The sequence below is a fragment of the Perognathus longimembris genome, chromosome 1, assembly GCF_023159225.1.
Source record: "Perognathus longimembris pacificus isolate PPM17 chromosome 1, ASM2315922v1, whole genome shotgun sequence".
In the NCBI taxonomy this organism is placed as follows: domain Eukaryota; kingdom Metazoa; phylum Chordata; class Mammalia; order Rodentia; family Heteromyidae; genus Perognathus; species Perognathus longimembris.
This window is the reverse complement of record NC_063161.1, coordinates 46,744,669-46,764,064: the sequence shown is the minus strand read 5'-3', so window position 1 is coordinate 46,764,064 and position 19,396 is coordinate 46,744,669. Positions and strand designations below refer to the sequence as shown.

The 19,396-nt window shown below is 36.3% G+C and overlaps 2 protein-coding genes across 2 annotated transcripts; one reads left to right on the top strand and one right to left on the bottom strand.

The window, feature by feature from the left end:
• Positions 1–7,312: 7,312 nt before the first annotated feature.
• LOC125363455 (olfactory receptor 6C76-like) lies at positions 7,313–8,251 on the bottom strand. The gene has a single exon (XM_048362695.1). It carries the CDS (start codon positions 8,249–8,251, stop codon positions 7,313–7,315), a length of 939 nt encoding a protein of 312 aa, XP_048218652.1.
• A 9,933-nt stretch (positions 8,252–18,184) lies between these two features.
• On the top strand, positions 18,185–19,126 carry LOC125363521 (olfactory receptor 6C74). Its single transcript, XM_048362808.1, has one exon. The coding sequence runs from the start codon at positions 18,188–18,190 to the stop codon at positions 19,124–19,126; it is 939 nt and encodes a 312-aa protein (XP_048218765.1). The 5' UTR covers positions 18,185–18,187.
• Positions 19,127–19,396: the final 270 nt, after the last annotated feature.

Genomic DNA, 19,396 nt, shown 5'->3' with positions numbered 1-19,396 from the left:
AACATAAAAGTAGTTGAAAAATGAGCTGGAAAAATGTATTACAAACTCACCAAAACATGTTTAGCTGAGAAGGAAGCATGTCTCCTGTTTGACATAGGAAAGCACACACTAGAGAACTGTTCATCAATACAAAATGACATCATATCTCACTAGAGAGGGTGCTAAGATCAATGACTAATGTTTTTATATAAAGCCGAGTGGTAGCCAGGCGCTGATGGCTCACGCCTGTAATCCTTGCTGCTCAGAAGGATCGCAGTGCAAAGCCAACCTGGGCAGAAAAGTCCATGAGACTCATCTCTAATAAACTATTTAGAAAAAGCTGGAAGTGGCACTGTGGCTCAAGCTGTATAGCCCTAGACTTAAGCACACAGAAGTTCAGGAACAACATTCAGGCCCCCAAAATTAAATAAATAAAAATAAAGTAATACAGAGATACCGAGGCAAAATTACATACAAGGAGGATAACCAAGTGAAAATGTAAGCAAATTTGGAGGGACGTAGCTGTAAACCAAGGACAATGTCCACTGGCACGAGAAGATTGGAGAAAGAGAGGGGATATTTTTTCCCTTGAAACTTCTCAGAAGAAACTGACTCTGCTGGTATCTACTTACAGACTTCTGGTTTCGTTTACTAAGAGAGGATACGTTTCTCATGTTTTAAGCTTCCTTGTCCAATGATTAGTGATTAGATCATGCTGCATTGTCCACATGGTAGATGGTTAGAAACATGGCCATGCCCTTTGCACTGTGGCAGTTCAGGGCTTCCCTTCAGGTTGATGTCCATTTCCTCAATTCTTGAATCCACTCTAGAAATGCAACTTGCTTTTGCAAAGAGAACATTTAGTAATTGACAAAAGAGATGTTACACTTCCAGAGTGCAAGAGTCAGACGTCATGTGCTCTTTTCCCCCACTGGTACATGTATGGTTCTCATGCAAGCATGCCAATTAGAGCTTGGGGGACACAAAGGACCTTTTCAAGCTGATTTAGCTGAAAAGAGTCTATTTTAGACTAGTTTATGATCAACTGTTTCATGAAGATGTGGGAGTTCTTTTTTCAGATCATTAGAAGTGTCTGTCATGAGCAATGGTAAATGGTTATTGTTTTAAGGCACTCAGGTATGGGAAATCTGTGATATAGAATGGCTAAGGGTAAGTTGAGCACTGGTGATTCGCACCTGTAAACCCAACTACTCAGGAGGCTCAGATCTGTGGATCATAGTTTAAAGCCAGCCAAGTCAGGAAAGTCCGTGAGACACTCATCTCCAATTAATCACAGGAAAAGCTGGAAATGGAGCTGTAGCTCAAGTGGTAGAGGGCTAGTCTAGAGGAAAGGGAGCTCAGGGACCCAACCTAGGCCCAGAGTTCAAGACCCAGAGACAGCAATAAAAGAGAATGGCTAGGATAAATGGTGCTTAGTCTACTTTAGTGTAGACCTAATTGTAATGTTACCTAATTTAACAAAGTTATCAATTACTTTGTAGAAGTATCCTTGAGTCCTTAATAAAAAAAAATTTTCCCACCACCAAAGAGACCTGGCACTTGCCCTTTCATTTTCCTTAAAGCAACTGAAGTATTGTTTTGTCAATTCATTATCAGTTCAAGTATTACCTACTTAAAGGTAAAATGAAATGCTTTTTATTTTCTTAAGTAATATGTAAATTACCCAGAATCCACAATTCTCAACCAGTTCCACAGACATTTGTATGCAGTCATCGATTAGCAGTTCCATAGTTTCTACTTCTTTTTTTTTTTCTTTTTTGCCAGTCCTGGTCCTTGGACTCAGGGCCTGAGCACTGTCCCTGGCTTCTTTTAGTTTGCTCAAGGCTAGCACTCTGCCACTTGAGCCACAGCGCCACTTCTGGCCATTTCCTATATATGTGATGCTGGGGAATTGAACCCAGGGCTTCATGTATACAAGGGAAGCACTCTTGCCAGTAGGCCATATTCCCAGCTTCCACAGACATTTGTTAGCATAATCATGCTGAAGTTCCACTGGTCTCAGCTAAAGAATTATCTCAGAAACATTACATTTTAAGAAATAGTTCCATATGAGGAATTCAAAAGGCAGTGGTGATAAAATCTGAACTGCCTTGGGTGCCAGACCTTCAAATTTTATCACCAACTTCTTAGATCACAATAATAAAAATTATTATTAATAACATTTCAAATTTAAGGGGAAAAATTAAATTTATATACACTGACAGTATGCAGTATGTTGTTTGTAATTTTCTATGCAATAGACTCATCTGGTCTGAAACTCACTATTTAACCCAATTAGCCTCAAATTGTCAATTTCCTGTCTCAGCTTCCCAAGTGCTGTAATTATCAGCATGCAAATTTGTATAAAATGTAGAATGTCTAAATTGAGCTACTTCACCTACTCATCATTTTTTGTGTGAGAAAACTTAAAGTGTACTATATTAACAATTTTCAGTGGTCTAATACATTGCTAATAATGGTAGTCACTGTATAGAACCATAAATTTCTGGAACATTTTCCTCCTTTTTGAATGAAATTTTGGCCACATGTCTTAGAAAATCTCCCTGTCTTCATATACTTGTCTCTGTGAGTACTAAATCCATCCTTATACTTCCTCCATTTGTCTAACTTTACATCAAATAAATTCTTTGATCTGGGCTATCAATCACCTTACATTTTACTTACTTTCTGAATCTGAGTCATATTTGGATCCTACCATTAACTATGTCTCAGTCAATTCATTGGCTTTATGAATAATGAGAGAAAGAAGCAGAAAATATATTTTAGAGACCAAGATAATGATACAATAAGTTACAGATAATAGGTTTCCGTATATAGATTTATAGGCTGACAAATGGAAAGCTTATCCAATCAAAGTCACAATTCCATATAATTTCACACAGATTTGACTCACACATTTTACTCTAGCTGGAAATTCATTTCTCCAGAGGTAGAAATAGATCAGAATACAGATTTGTTTTTTGTTATTCCTTCACTCTTCCTTCACTGCTTACTGGCCTCAACCCTGACCCACAACAAGGTGACTAAACATAGCATAAATTATGCTAATCTTGACTCAAAACATCAATTAAATCACTTAAATTCTCTACCATATCTTTTTGAAGATGACTATGTTATTTATGCATATTTATGCTATCTAGAATCAAACCATATATTTTCCAAATATATTCATTATTATTTGTATATAAGGAAAACAAATCTCATATGAAAAAAATAAATTCAATGAAGACTAATATTGGGCATTTTATTTCTCCACCCTCAGATTTTATGGTCAGGGTAGTTACTTTTTTTTTTTTCCATTCACAACCATAGCTTCATGGAAAATCATTTGTGGAATAATTATTTGATGAAGGGTATTGACACTGAATTCCTTAGGCTTTACATGTTGTAGGCATTGATCCTGATTAGAACTGATAGATATTTTCAGCATGAGCTTCCCTTATATGCTCACTATCTGAGGCCTAAACAGTGGCTAATTTCCATTGAAGTAGGGCTTATTTTCTGAGGGATATTTAGTATTAGACATACAATCACAATTATTTATAATAGAAGTGCTAGAGATGATACCTTGCATTAATAGGGCACCATATTCCAGGATGTGGTGTCAAAAGCCAGCTGGCTGGAGTCCTTCACATTATGATTATTATCCAGAAAATCTGGTATTTAATAAGGAGATGACCAGTAATCTTGAAGGAATATATTTGATCATTCAAAGGATTTGGATTTTCTGCTAATTAATAGGTCTTAGGAAGAAAATACAGACTACATAACTATTCACATACGTTATATCCCTTTGGTAAATTTTGACTACAGATGAGCAGTAAGTGACAAGAATATAGGACTCATGCAATTAATTGCACCGAGAGCCTGATATAGCTTAGTGAGTAAATCACTTAAACCAGATAAAATAAGGGAATTTTTGTGTTGGTCAGCTGGGCTGCTACAGCAAAACCCAAACTATGTGGCTTCATTAACAAATATTATTTCTCATAGATCCAGAGACTGGGAACTAATACCAATCAATATTAGGTATCTGATATCTGATGTGGGCTTGCTCCTGGTTTTCTCCTTTCTCTTTATGTTCATATATGGCCTTGGTGTGCAAACTTGAAGGAGGGGAGAGAGTCTTTTCTTCACTTTATAAGAGCATCAACTTGAACACAAAGACCCCATATTTATGACCTAATTAAACCTCCATTCCCTCCCTCCCCAAAGTCCATCACACTGCTCTGGCCTTTGAATGAGGTGGTGACACAATCACCCCACTGCAGGAGAGGAAGTAGATGATTTTCAGTTCCAGCTTCAGATAAACTCAGTCACAGGGAGTTTTGTCTTTCCTCTCTTAAATTCAACTAGGAAAAACAGACCCCGAAATCCTGAAGGCACCACTTTGATGGCTCTGAGAACACAGATGTCTATTAGAAATGAAGCTTGCCAGTCCTGGGCCTTGGACTCAGGGCCTAAGCACTGTCCCTGGCTTCTTCCCCCTCAAGGCTAGCACTCTGCCACTTGAGCCATAGCGCCGCTTCTGGCCGTTTTCTGTATATGTGGTGCTGGGGAATCGAACCTAGGGCCTCGGGTATCCGAGGCAGGCACTCTTGCCACTAGGCTATATCCCCAGCCCAGAAATGAAGCTTTTATCAGCTCATGTTATCCTCTGCTTGGGGAAGCCTCCAAGAACTGGTTGATAAAGAGCTAGAAAGGCTCAGTAGTAAGCCATCTACTTGAGAAAATGCTTAGAAAATGTTGTAGTTTCAGGGCCCTCTTCAGAATTAAAGGCTGTTGTTAAATCTATCTCAGTGCTTCTACATTCAGATAGGTTTCTGATAATCTGTTTATTTCTAAATTACATCCAAGAAAGCTTATTATAAATTTGTTTCTCGGTGTCTGTGTTTAAAAGCAACTCATTTGCAACAGTGGGTGTGTAGGTAGATAAAATTTCTATTAGATTATAAGTGAACTTGAGATTTTAACACATATTTTAAGAGTTAACCATTCAGGAAACAATTTCTTATGACTTAGAGGTTTTTAGGTTTATTATTTTGTGCTCTAGAAATGTCTTCCTCTGACAGTACAATTGCCATATTCACAGCAAGGCATGTTAAGATAATTTTAAAAATAAATAGTGACTAATTCTAGAAATTTACTAGATTCTAGAAATATATTCATTTTTTAAGTATGGTTAAGTATTACATGGAGTTATCATTGTTATTACTTAAAGAAAGTACATGTTTAGAGTCTAGATTTTTTAATATTATCTTGCCAAGCACTGCTCCGCACCATATAGCCTTGAAGAATAACTACAAGTACATGAGAATATAAGAAATTTAGTTTTTCCTTAACAACTTTAAAATTTTTATTATTTTAGCAATTCTGAGTTATATGGTTTGGATCCTTATGGTATTATATGAAAATCTCGTTTGCTTCTTATAAAATGATATATATATAACAACATCTTTACATAATTTTTGAATCATCTAAAAATATAGCTTCTATTTGTCCAAAACTCTTTTATAAACACTTTACTCTTCTCTTATTAGTAGTTGCTATAATTACATATATTCATTGGCTTTCTTGTTTCACTTACAAATACATCTTTTTTCTTTATAAAAAAACTTGATCATATGCTTATAAAAATTAAAAAGGACTTATGTGATCTATTTTATTGATAATGCTCTTCCTAGTAGATACACTAGACACATGCACTGACATAAAGTAATTCATACTTAATATTCATCTCTTAACCTTGTAATTATTTTATATTTAAATAAGCCTTTAGTGTTCAAAATAAAGTAATTCACTATTGTTGTGCTATAGATGGATTACCTAAGAGACACAATTAGTTCCAAAATAAAGAAGGCAATGCTGGGTAAGCATCAAGAGTGACCTCTCCAGGCCATATCTTCCTTTGAATCAAATCAGTTACCTGTGGTACAATGAAATGCAATGGAGTTGTATTTCAACCATAAAGATGAAAACTTTATTTCTGGGAAAATTGGTAGAAGAGGAGATAGTCGTGTTCAACAAAATGAAACAGACTTGCAAAGACAAGTATCACATGTGAAGGACTTAACCTCTCCCTTCTTGACCCAATCTTCTTACCTATCTAAAGATGGAATATGAAGGATTGACACCCCCCTCCATCCTATTATCCCAGGCACATACAGATACCACATAAAACTCCAGGTATGCTTGGACATGCTTGTCATGCAGGCGGGGCAATCCAACCTGAGCTTGGCCATCAACATTGTATTGTGGGCCTAACCAAAAGTCTCCACCGCCCCCAGCCCTATTAATAACCTCTGTCTCCTTGCTCAGACCTTATAATTGCCCACCTCCAACCCCATTCCCTTGCACAACCTCCATTCCTGGAGGAACATTGCTATGCCTCATGCCTCACTGCTGTACCTCAGTAAACAGTGTCAGCCTGTCGAGATGGAGAGTCCAGCCTGTTCCTTTTCCTTGCTCCTCTGTTCTCCTAATGATGTGTTCCTTTCATATGCAAGATTAAGGAAAAGAAGAAAGGACATGAAAGCAAAAGGGAGAACTACTAGGGACTGAAAGTGGGAAAGGGGAAGAGAGGAGAATTAGAAAGGGTAAGGCAGGAACAGTTATGGTCACAGGATTATGTATATATGGAAATGTCATAATGAAGCCTGTTACATTGTGGCATTAATACACAGTAATAATGAAACAGTCATCTACCACAGTGAAAACATGTAATTTAATATTTACTTATGATGAACAAAAATGTAGCATAAATACATCACAGTAAGTTTTCCTGTATAGCATAATATAAAGGCTATTCAAAATTTCAAGATAATTAGGAGCAGTATTCTTTAATTCTTATTTCCTAATTTGAAATATCTGAAAAAAGAAAACATGTAACAGAATAAACCAGGAAAAATAATTAAAATTCCAAATACATTATGCCCCATAATTGCTTTTAATTTATTAAGATCTTATGGAAAAATGAATATAGTAACTGTGAATCTGTCTGAAAATAAGTCTCAGTGAACTGACATATTAAGCAGATAAAAACATTTGGATTATTAACTACATGCTTAGGAAAAAGAGGAGTTAGATTCAAGAATGCTTATAATAGAACAGAAAAAAAAGTGTTTTATGATTTGGAAAGGAAAAGCATTACTGGAAACAGATACTTATGCAATGGCAAAATAGTCCCCTGGGAAGTGAAAGCACAAAAATATAATTTTGTTATGTAGATAATAGGAAAATTAGAGTTTATTTCAGCCACTTTCTCTGCAATTTCCCTTAATAATAAATGTTTCTCATGTGCCTTGTTAATATTCTACTTCTGAGATGAAGATAGAATTCTTCTCAGCAAGTCTTTAAATGACTGTTTCACCTGCTGGTTTCTTAGAGCATAAATGAATGGGTTCAAAAGTGGGGCCACAGAGGTATTGAGCACAGAAACTCCCTTCATCAAGGATATCCTCTGTTTGGCTGAGGGTTTGATGTACATAAAGATGCAGCTGCCATATGAGAGGGAGATGACAATCATGTGAGAAGAACATGTGGAAAAAGCCTTCTTTCTTTGGCTGGCCGAAGGGATTTTTAGAATTGTGAGGGTAATATAGGTGTATGATAAAATCACTAATACCAAAGTGATCAGGAGAGTCACCAAAGCTAGGATGAAACTCATCATTTCCAGCAAGCGTGTATCTGTGCAGGAGATTTGCAGCAGAGGAGCAGTGTCACAGTAGAAATGGTCAATGATATTGGAGTCACAGAAATCTAAACCAAGTCCTAAAATGAGTCCCGGGAAAATGATCAGGAAACCAGCAGTCCAAGAGCCTATGACCAGCTGGATGCATGTTTTGGAGTTCATGATGGTTGTATAATGCAGAGGCTTGCAGATGGCCACATAACGGTCATAAGACATGACAGCCAGCAGGTAAAACTCGGATGCACCCAGAAGGAAGGCAAAAAACAACTGTGCTGCACAGCAGTTATAAGAAATGGTTTTGTCACCAGTTGCCATGCAAACAAGCAATTTGGGGATGCAGACAGTCGTATAAGAAATTTCTAAGAGGGAAAAATTTCGCAGGAAGAAATACATAGGGGTCTTGAGATGGGAATCCAGAAGAGTGAGGGTGATGATGATCAGGTTGCCTGAGATGCTGAGCAAGTAGGTGAGAAGTAGAAAGATAAACAAAACAATCTTCCACTTGGGGTCCTCTGTGAGTCCCACCAGGATGAAAATGGTCACTGTTGTATGGTTTTCCATTGCTACTTCTTGAGCTGCGTCTGTGCTGTCAAGATTGTTGAGAAAAATTATATATAGAGAGAAAGGCAGAAATGAAAAAAGTGTGAAAACCACAATACCAAGATATTCTAATGGCCACTGATGGTATAACAAATGAGCACTATTTTGAAATGATTTGTGTAAGACAAATTCAAGTAAAATCTGTTACTTTGCATGGAGAGAAGTATTTTTCTAACCTTCAGTAATGAGAGCATTATTTTATAAATCATGTTTATAACCGTAGTTTAGTTATATTTATGATGTTTAGATAGAAATGTTGAATATGCATGTGAAATAGATTTCTATTCTGGTCAATATGTAAAAGCATAAACTGTTACATTGCTCACAGTCTTATTAACCATATTTTCTTTATTCTTATTCTTATTACTTGAGATAAGATCTTACTACATCACCCAAGGTAAGCTAGACCTAGCTATTCAACCTAGGTCAGCCTTGAACTTCTGATCTTTCTGCCTCAGCTAGGATGACAGGTGTTTGCCATCATGTCCAGCTTGGACTTCTGGCTATTTATGGGTAATTGCAGATGACTGCATGCATGAGAAAAGCAAGGTGACTCTTCAAGATAATTGAAAAATCTACCTTCAGGATTAAGACAGGTACTGGAAGAAATCAACATAATCAAAACCATAGCTTTTCAATTCTTTTGTGTGTTTTTTTTGGGGGGGTCCTGCATTTTCTCAACAAATCTATAAGTCAATGTTGCCCTCAATTTTTATCATTTTTCTTTCTTCTGCTATTCTTCATTCTTACCACCTTCTATTCCAAGGCTAAATCTTTCTGGTGGCATAACAAATCTGTCTTTAACAAAATTAACAAACTTGGCATTTCTCCTGGTTACAGTTTTGAAAATTAGAAGAGACTAATTAAGTAAACTTATCAGGGAATCAGATAGAAAGACAAAAATAAAAAAGGTAAGACAGGGAGAAAATAAGATAGGAAGGGTATGTAATAACAGGAAAACCTACCATTTAGCTCTTGATACCTTAACTGATAAATAGGCTGGTTTACAACAAAACTGCAGTTTGCCTCTAACTAAAAGAAACAGGAGAAATCTTTACTACTACCACCTACCCTAAAATAATAGGATCAAGAGCTAACCCAGCCAAATGGAGGCGATTGTTCACTTGAGAATTTAAAAGTTTCATTAAGCTAAATCCCATGAAACTTTCTGGGATAAACAGTTTCATGTCATGAGGGAAATGTTCTACCTTGATGACTTCATTATCAATTACCTTTTCTGATTACTTCATTATCAACAAGTATTAACTGAACCAGTTTTATAGGCCTTTGGAGCATACATGGATGTACACTGAGGAAACAAAGAAATGTAAAACATCTCTGACAACTATGTTTTACCAACATATTTAGGAAACAAGATGTAGGCATGAGCATTAACAAGTAAAATGTACCTTCTGCCTAAAGGAAAGTAGAGCTTACATTTACTATATGTTAAGGGAACAAAAGTTTATTGTTGCTGTTAGTACTGCAGAGGTAGAAATGGAACCCAGAGTCTCTCACAGGTTAGGCTAGTGCTCTACTGCTATATTACAATTATCTGGTCTTATTCAGAGCAGCAAAGTTTATTCATTATTTAAAATCCATTATTAACAGACTTACACTGAAAGGACTATTAAAAGTAGTTTTTCAGAAAAATGTAAACATGTAGGGCTGGGAGTATGGCCTAGTGGCAAGAGTACTTGCCTCCTACACTTGAAGCTCTCAGTTCGATTCCCCAGCACCACATATATGGAAAACGGCCAGAGGGGGCGCTGTGGCTCAAGTGGCAGAGTGCTAGCCTTGAGCAAGAAGAGGCCAGGGACAGTGCTCAGGCCCTGAGTCCAAGGCCCAGGACTGGCCAAAAAAAAAAAGAAAAGAAAAATGGAAACATGTGTGTGTGTATATATATATATATATATATATATATATATATATATATATATATATATATATTTGATATATATTTTACTGATGCATACATTATCAAATCTAGACTAAGAAAGTAACTATATTGGAGATGAAATAAGTGATTAGTTGCATTAAACCAGATTTTCCATTAAACCTCCTGATATTTTATGAGTGATACCAAGTCACTAATTTACTGCAATTTTTCAGGAGGCTGAAATGGGAGGATCAAAGTTGGAAACCAGTACTGGCAGGAAAGTTCTTGAGACTCTTATCTCCAATTAACCACCAAAATGCTAGAAATGGAGTTAAAAAGTGGCTCAAATGGTAGAGCACTAACCTGGAGCTAATAAGCTTAAGGACAGCACCTGCCTAGCTTGAATTGAAGCCCCAGGACAGGCAACCACATACAAAAAAAAAAAAAGAATGAATATAAATAATCATGTTTTAGGCAATAGAATATTTGTCAGTAACTACATGAAAAGCCGTGGGAAATTCTTCAGGTTTGAGGAAACTGAATCTAGGATTTAAAAAAAAAAAAACTTTAAAAAGGAATTAGGAACCATCTCTAAGTCTTAAGTGTGTAAATCAATTCTAAATACCAGTTTCCGATTAACTACAATAACAATTCACAAAATTTAAACATATGTGCATAAAAATAGCAAATAAAGATATAATCAAAAATAATATCTAAAGTCAAATTTCACTAGATGAGCTGAAGGTTAAAAATTAAACTATAAACAAATGTATCAGAGAACCTGATGTAGACAATCAAAGATATCAATCCATGTGAAAAACAGAAGTAAATGTTCTTAGTGAGCAAAGCCTCTGTTGTCTATGGCACTTTACGGTCTCATTCTACCTATTAAACTGTTGTTAGCTAAAGTCTATTTACTGTCCTGTAGGCCTTTTGATTTTCACCCCTGTTGTTGTTGTTTTTTTTTTAATGCCTTTAAAAAATTTTATTGTCAAACTGATGTACAGAGAGGTTACAGTTTCATAAGTTAGGCATTGGATACATTTCTTGTACTGTTTGTTACCTCCTCCCTCATTCTCCCTTCCCAGCTACCCCTTTCCTTCTCCCCCCATGAGTTGTTCAGTTGATTTACACCAAATAGTTTTGCAAGTATTGCTTTTGTAGTTGTTTGTCTTTTTATCCTGTGTCTCTCAATTTTGGTATTCCCTTTCACTTTCCTAGTTCTAATACCTGTATACACGGTTTCCAATGTACTCAGGTAAGATACAGAGATAGTGCAGGTACAACCACAGGAAGGGGATACAAGAGGATAACCAACAATAGAAGCTACAGTTTCAGATGGCATGTTGAAAGTAATTACAACGGTGATAAAACAGTCGTTTCCATAACATGGAGTTCATTTCACTTAGCATCATCTTATGTGTTCATAAGGGTATAGTTATTGGGCTTTTGTGATCCTCTGCTGTGACTAGCGTAAACCTGTACTAATTATTCCCTATGAGGGAGACCATAGAGCCCATGTTTCTTTGAGTCTGGCTCACTTCAGTTAGTATAATTTTTTCCAAGTCCTTCCATTTCCTTATGAATGGGGCAATGTCATTCTTTCTGATAGAGGCATAAAATTCCATTGTGTATATGTACCACATTTTCCTGATCCATTCGTCTACTGAGGGGCTTCTGGGTTGGTTCCATATTTTAGCTACAACAAATTGTGCTGAATTAACATTGTTGTGCTGGTGGCTTTAGTGTGTTCTTTTTTGTGTTCTTTTGGGTAGATGCCCAAAAGTGGGGCTGCTGGGTCATAGGGGAGCTCTATGTTTAGCCTTCTGAGGAATCTCCATACTGCTTTCCAGAGTGGCTGAACCAGTTTACATTCCCACCAACAATGAAGTAGGGTTCCCTTTTGGCCAAATCCCCTCCAACATTTGTTATTGTTACTTTTCTTGACATAGGACATTCTTACTGGGGTGAGATGGAATCTCAGTGTTTTTTTGATTTGCATTTCTTTTATGGCCAGCGATGTAGAGCACTTTTTCTTATGGCTCATGGCCATTCTCATTTCCTCATCAGAGAAGTCTCTTTTTAAGTCTTTAGCCCACTTTTTGAGGGGGCTATTCGTTCTTTGCGGTTTTGTTTTGGAGGAATGTAATATTTTTAGTTCTGCATATATTTTAGATATGAGGCCTTTGTCTATTGTATGTCCAGTAGATATCTTTTCCCAATCCGTGGGCTTTCTGTTTATCTTGCGAGCTATGTCCTTTGCCCTGTAAAAGTCTGCAGTAAAATAAACCCTCAAGGGCTGGGGATATGGCCTAGTGGCAAGAGTGCCGGCCTCATATACATGAGGCCCTGGGTTTGATTCCCCAGCACCACATATACAGAAAATAGCCAGAAGTGGCGCTGTGGCTCAAGTGGCAGAGTGCTAGCCTTGAGCAAAAAGAAGCCAGGGACAGTGCTCAGGCCCAGAGTCCAAGCCCCAGGACTGACCAAAAAAATAAAAAATAAATAAACCCTCAAAAATCAATGTCCTTTCTATATGCTAATGACCCAAACACTGAGGCTGAAATCAGGAAAGCAACTCCTTTTGCAATAGCCTCAAAAAACATAAAATACCTAGGAATAACCTTAAACAAAGAAGTGAAAGACCTCTATGATGAGAACTTTAAAAACATGAAAAATGTAAGGCAGAACTAAGGAAACGGAAAAACCTCACATGTTCCTGGATTAGGAGGATTAATATAATCAAAATGGCAATATTGCCAAAGGCTATCTACAAATTCAATGCAACACCCATTAATATCCCAACACCATTTTTTAATGAAATAGAGGAAGCAATCCAGAAATTCATATGGAACAATAAAAGACCCTGAATAGCAAAAACAATACTAAGCAGAAAGAACAGTGATGGATGAATTACAATACCCCACTTCAAGCTGTATTATAAAGCTATGGTAATAAAAATAGCTCGGTATTGGCACCGGAACAGGCCTGAAGACCAATGGAACAAAATTGAAGACCCGGAAATGAACCCACAGAACTATGCCTACTTAATCTTTGATAAAGGAGCTAAAAAAATAGGATGGAAGAAAGATAGCCTCTTTAACAAATGGTGCTGGCAAAGCTGGTTCAACACATGCAACAAACTAAAACGAGGTCCTTATATATCGCCCTGTACCAAAATCAATTCCAAATGGATCAAAGACCTCGAAATTAAAACAGACACCCTGAAAACACTAAAAGAAGAAGTAGGAGAAATGCTTGGGCTCCTTGGCACAGGACTAAACTTCCTTAACAAAGACTCAGAAATGCTACAAATCAAAGAAAGGATGGACAAATAGGACTTCACCCTTGTTTTTATAATTGTTGACTACTCTGAGGCTTCGCTCAACTATCTTTCTTCTGCTTTGTTGCTCTTATGTTTGGGGTTCTTATTACTATATCTTTTCAACCTCTCAAACACTGCATCTCAGCAATTATGTCCAACTACAATGCATCCCAAGTTATTATCTGGCAAAGTTATAATAATTTCAGCATCTGCATACTGTCATATGGAGGTCAGATCTGGCCAGTGCCTTACTGGCCACATGGCAAGCTTGACCATGTGGTATTTTAGCATCTTGTCTTGATGGGTGTGCCTGGATTCCTACAGGAAGGGAAGTCCCATCCCCAAGTAATGGGAGTTCCTGAATCCCAAGAGACAGGGGTAGGCACATGGCCTATAGGTTACTGAACCTGTCAGTCAGGTGCCTGGGGCTGGGAGCTTCATGAGATCCAGTCTTCTGACCTGACCCCATTTAGGGGCAGGCCAGCTCAGACACCATCATGCTGTGACACATGTTCACGTCCTATGTCTTGTCCCCATGGTGCCCCAATTCAGTTCTCCAGAGCTGAATTGGTTTGTTGGTACTTAGAAATCTTCTGGAAGTAAGTCTCTGTATCTCTGTCCTGTTTTGTGTGATATGTTTTTCTGAAACCTGGGACGGGTCCATTGAGAACTTCCCCAATAAATTCATCTTTTTACTTGAGACTGTTTCTGAGTGGTGGACTCTTTGAGGGATGGAGGATTCCCCCCCCACCCCATTACACATACCACAATTGTCTTTCTTGTACCTAATATATGGTAGCTGGTTTGTGGATCATCCTGTATGAAAATCCATTTTGAGGATCTACTTCGGACAGGCAACTCCTGTTACATTATCTCTCCCCTTTAGGTCGAAAAATATTTTCTTTATAGATTTGAGTGGTCCAGTGTTGAATATTTACATATTTTCAATTGTGTATTTTCTTGTTGAATCATTTTATTTATGTAGTTATGTTTTTAGTTATTGTATTTATGTATATTTTCCTTTGAAGTATTTGTAGTCTGATTTATTCTCAGTTCCCATTTGTATGGAATATAATCTTCTAACTCTTCATTCTCAGCTTACATGACTTCATCAGTGAATCAAGGTTATGTAGGAGGGAAATGTACTAAAATGACTTAAAGGTAATTTTGCTTAACCCTGAAGTAATCGCTGCAAAGTGACATCAAATTTGGTATATTATTCTTATTTTGACAGCACTTTAATTTTTGAAATGCTTGCAAAATTGCCTACATTTGCCTTATTAATTTTAGTGTGTATTTTTACTTTTAGGTGCTGGGTTCTGAACCAAACATACTCTAAATGATCCACCACTGATAGACAAACCTAGCTGCTTAGTATTGGTTATTCTGTTGGAGAGTTGGGAACAACCATATTGGAAGATTTTTTTTTTTAATGTGTAACAGACCTGGGGCTTGAACTCAGGACCTGGGTGTTGTCCCTAAGTATTTTTGCTCAAGGCAGAAAGGAGGGAAAGACAGAGACAGACACAGAGGCAGACAGAGAGACAGACAGAGATGAAAGTAGTCTTCAGAGACTTCACTTGGGGATGAAGCCCTTTACTGAGTCTCTGAATTCAAAATTTTAAAAATGCCCTGAAGTATTACCAAAATATAAAGTAGTGTCTTCATTTATTGGTTGAAATGTGCTTTCTTTGTGCTGTGCAGGTTGAGTTACAGTTTCTTAAAACCTCCTATGGTTCACATCACAAAATAATTCAAAAAGCCATTTTTATCTTGTTTACAATCTTGGATTCAAGGAAATCTTTATCCACTTGATAAGATGATCTAAACACACTTTAACATCCTAGTACAGTGGTTTCCAGGGAATTGCTTTCTTCTGTTTTTAATTTGAGGTCTGTAAATCCTCTGGAGACAAGTGGCACAGTGTACAAAAGGATTATACTTCTTAACATCTTAATTACTATGAAATCCATTATATTTTCATGAAGGCAATTGTGATGCATGTGGAGTAAACAGCCCTGACACTTAAGAAAAGATTATTTTATGTATGACCAAGGAAAATATTACTCCAATAATTGTAATACACTGGAGAACATTTTCCTCTCCTTAAAGTCATGAGAAGAGGTGAAACTTGATGTGATGCTTGCCATGAGAAAATCTTTGAACTCCCAGTGTAGTTTTGGATAAAAAGTCAAGATAGAAATATGAGTTAATGCATTATATAAATAAATTGGATTATGGAACACCAAAAACTGTGTTTGTGCTTGGATTTACATCAAAAGAAGAGAATCAAGAATGAAATTGCTACTAAAGAAATTAAGGTTTGGATAATTTATATCCTTATTTTAATTATATTAACTCTATTTCACAAAGGTATATATCAAAAATGATTTTTTAAATAAAATCATTGAAATAGTATGGAAAGAAACTAGAGTTGACTTTTTTTAGTGTATCAAATAAGCTGAGCATTTTGGAACTTATGCTGAATAAATTAATTTTAATAAGAGAAAACCTGAAACTTCATTTTATAAGAATCAAGTTCCAGAAAAATAATCTTCATAGTTTATAAAGAACTTCTGTCAAGAGAATTTACTTCCTTCCTAGTAACTATAATTGTATATGTCTCTATTATACATGATAGTTGTATTGTAGAATGTGACACAGTTAAATAATTTTTCTTTCTGAATGCCAGAGACTATCCCTTACACTTATCAAGAAGATATATTTCATTCAATACAATTTTATATTATCATATCCTAGGATATCCTAGGATATTTTCATATCCTAAAGGGAGTTCTTAACTACCTAATAAATTACCTAATCAACCGTAGAGACCCTGGAGACTGTAATGATGGTTAGAAATACATGACTATTTTACTGCCATCTAGCAAGTATTTTATTATGGGATTAAGAGGCAGACTAATGCTGTCAAATAGTTTATAATAATTATTTGTCATTCTGTAAGCTCTTTTTTTAAGGTGCTATTTAGGAATCTCCTCTGACTTCATATTTTGGCATCCTCTCTAACTCATATTTTGTTGACTGAGATGTTTCCATACCTTTTGATTCTTAATTCATAGCTAAATTTGAATTTTTTAAAAATTACCAATGGATGCAATGAACATTATATTTAAATCACCAGAATAGAGAACTGCAAACATTTTTATAGAAGTGACTAGTTAAAGATATTGAGATAATAAAAAAATGTTTTAAAAAAGGAGAAGAAAGGTAAGAACAAAATATTACTTATTTTGTAATTATTTGGAAATGTTGGTATATATTTAACAAAAGGATTGTTTTATATGAAATGTGACAATGTTTTAAAACAACATGTCCTAATATCATTTGTAGGAAAAATGATGACTGTCCTTTGAGATAATAAACATGAGTATCTAATCAAGGTCTGGAAGAAGGAAAAATAAAATGAGAAAAAATCAGAAAGGTAACATAATTTTCAGTTTTTATATGTTATGCCAGCAAGATATGGAGAGGGCATGTGAACAGGGCACAGAAGAAAAAGAAGCTATAAATGTAGCAGGGAAAAGAAAGAAGAGTAATATCACTCATGTAAATGACCAGGGATATCCAGCTAACATTTTATTGTATTTCATTTCATAGAAGCTTTCTCTATCATTGCAAAAAACCACACAAAGCAAATGTATGCATATGCACAAAATGTTTTATAACTGCTCAGATACACAACAGAGAAAAGAAAATTACCAGGGTTTGGGGATATGGCTTAGTGGCAAGAATGCTTGCCTCTCATACATGAGCCCTGGGTTCAATTCCCCAGCACCACATACACAGAAAATGGCCAGAAGTGGTGCTGTGGTTCAAGTGGTAGAGTGCTAGCCTTGAGCAAAAAGAAGCCAGAGACCGTTCTCAGGCCCTGAGTCCAAGCCCCAGAACTGGCAAAAAAAAAAAAAAAAAGAAAAGAAAACTACCAGGATAAGCAGGATAAGTAAGATGTGTACAATTATGATGTGTCCGCCAAAAACAACATTAATAATAATTATGCAAAAGATACTACTAATAAGGTAAAAACAAATGACAAAACAAAAAGAAAAGTAAAAGCAAATAAAGCAATTTCAAGCCTTCAGAATAAAAAGAAAAACAGAACTAAAAGTAGTTGCACAAACAAATTTGAGAGTTTTCAGAAGTTTGATGAGGATACTAAATGGTCAATGTATCTGATATAGCCACGTTTCATTAACTGAATGTTGATTTTAAGAGACCTTAGTTTCAATCTAATACTAAAAAGAAAATAGTAAAGTCTATGGAAAAAAGTAATAAATCCAGAGAAGATTTGCATCAAGAAGAAGAATGAGTCACCAAAAGTTTAAATAAATTAATACTGAAGTCATTATTTTCAGAAAATTCATATTTTATAGTCCAGAAGATAAAAGATAAAATATTGTGACTTTTTGTGCATCTGTGGATTTTACACTTACATGACATCATCATTGCTTGGAATGCTTAGATTTATTGGAGTTTGAGAAAATAAAACAAAAAGTAGTAGTTACTCTGAATTAAAAAAAAAAAGACATGAGGATAAATTCACATGTTACAATTGAGTAGCAGAATACTGAAGGGGGTAGGGTGGACAAGCTTATGAATGATATCATGCAGATATATCTCCTTTATTTCTGATCTTTCCTCTTTTTTATTGTTGTTGTTCAAATAGAAATCAGCTATGAAGAACCATACAGTAGTGACAACCTTTATTCTTCTTGGACTAACAAATGATCCACAATTACAAGTGGTCATTTTCTTCCTCCTTTTTTTCACCTATATGCTGAGTGTTATGGGCAACCTGACCATCATCACCCTCACTCTACTGGACTCTCATCTCAAGACACCCATGTATTTCTTCCTCCGAAATTTCTCATTTTTAGAGATTACATTTACTACTGTCTGTATCCCCAAATTTCTTGTCAGCATGGCCACGGGCGATAAGACCATTTCTTATAACGATTGTGCAGCCCAATTGTTTTTCACTATTCTCTTAGGGGCAACTGAATTTTTCCTTCTGGCTGCCATGTCCTATGACCGCTATGTGGCCATCTGCAAACCCCTGCACTACATGAGCATCATGAGTAGCAGAGTGTGCAATGGGCTAGTCTTTGCTTCCTGGTTGTCTGGTTTCCTCATAATCTTTCCACCGCTCCTGATGGGCCTACAGCTTGACTTCTGTGCAGCCAACACTGTAGATCACTTCTTCTGTGATGTTTCTCCCATCCTTCAACTCTCCTGCACAGACACAGATGTAATAGAATTAATGATGCTTATCTCAGCCATCTTGACACTTCTGGTTACGCTGGTCTTAGTGATTCTCTCTTACTCCAACATCCTCAGAACAATTCTAAGAATCCCTTCTGCTCAGCAGAGGAAGAAAGCCTTTTCTACTTGTTCTTCCCATATGGTGGTCGTGTCCATCTCTTATGGCAGCTGCATTTTCATGTATGTGAAGCCCTCTGCCAAGGAACATGTGTCTTTAAATAAAGGCATTGCTCTCCTCAGCACTTCTGTGGCACCCATGCTGAACCCTTTCATCTACACACTAAGAAACAAGCAAGTGAAAGATGCTTTGAAGCACATGACCAAAAGGATTGAAGTTTTCTCGGTAAAGTGAATTATTTCAAGAACATTATTAAGATTTAGTTTTGGAAAAAATAATGAGAAGAGTGGAGTGAGTTATAAAGCTATTCTGGGTCTGTATTTGAAGACACAGGGGCTCTTTCTTGGCTTATGTTTTTTGTTGTAGCATGCCTAGTATCCTAAGCATCTTTTTTACTTACATTTCTCCCTCATGTTGAGAGTACACAGAAAAGGTATTTTGTGTTTCTGGTTAAAATCATTTGTTTTCATGTTCCTGTGGTTTTCCTCTTGAAATTCTCTCAAA

Excerpts from the sequence above, each read along its gene's own strand:
- LOC125363455 (XM_048362695.1), bottom strand. The coding sequence starts at position 8,251 with ATGGAAAACCATACAACAGTGACCATTTTCATCCTGGTGGGACTCACA.
- LOC125363521 (XM_048362808.1), top strand. The coding sequence starts at position 18,188 with ATGAAGAACCATACAGTAGTGACAACCTTTATTCTTCTTGGACTAACA.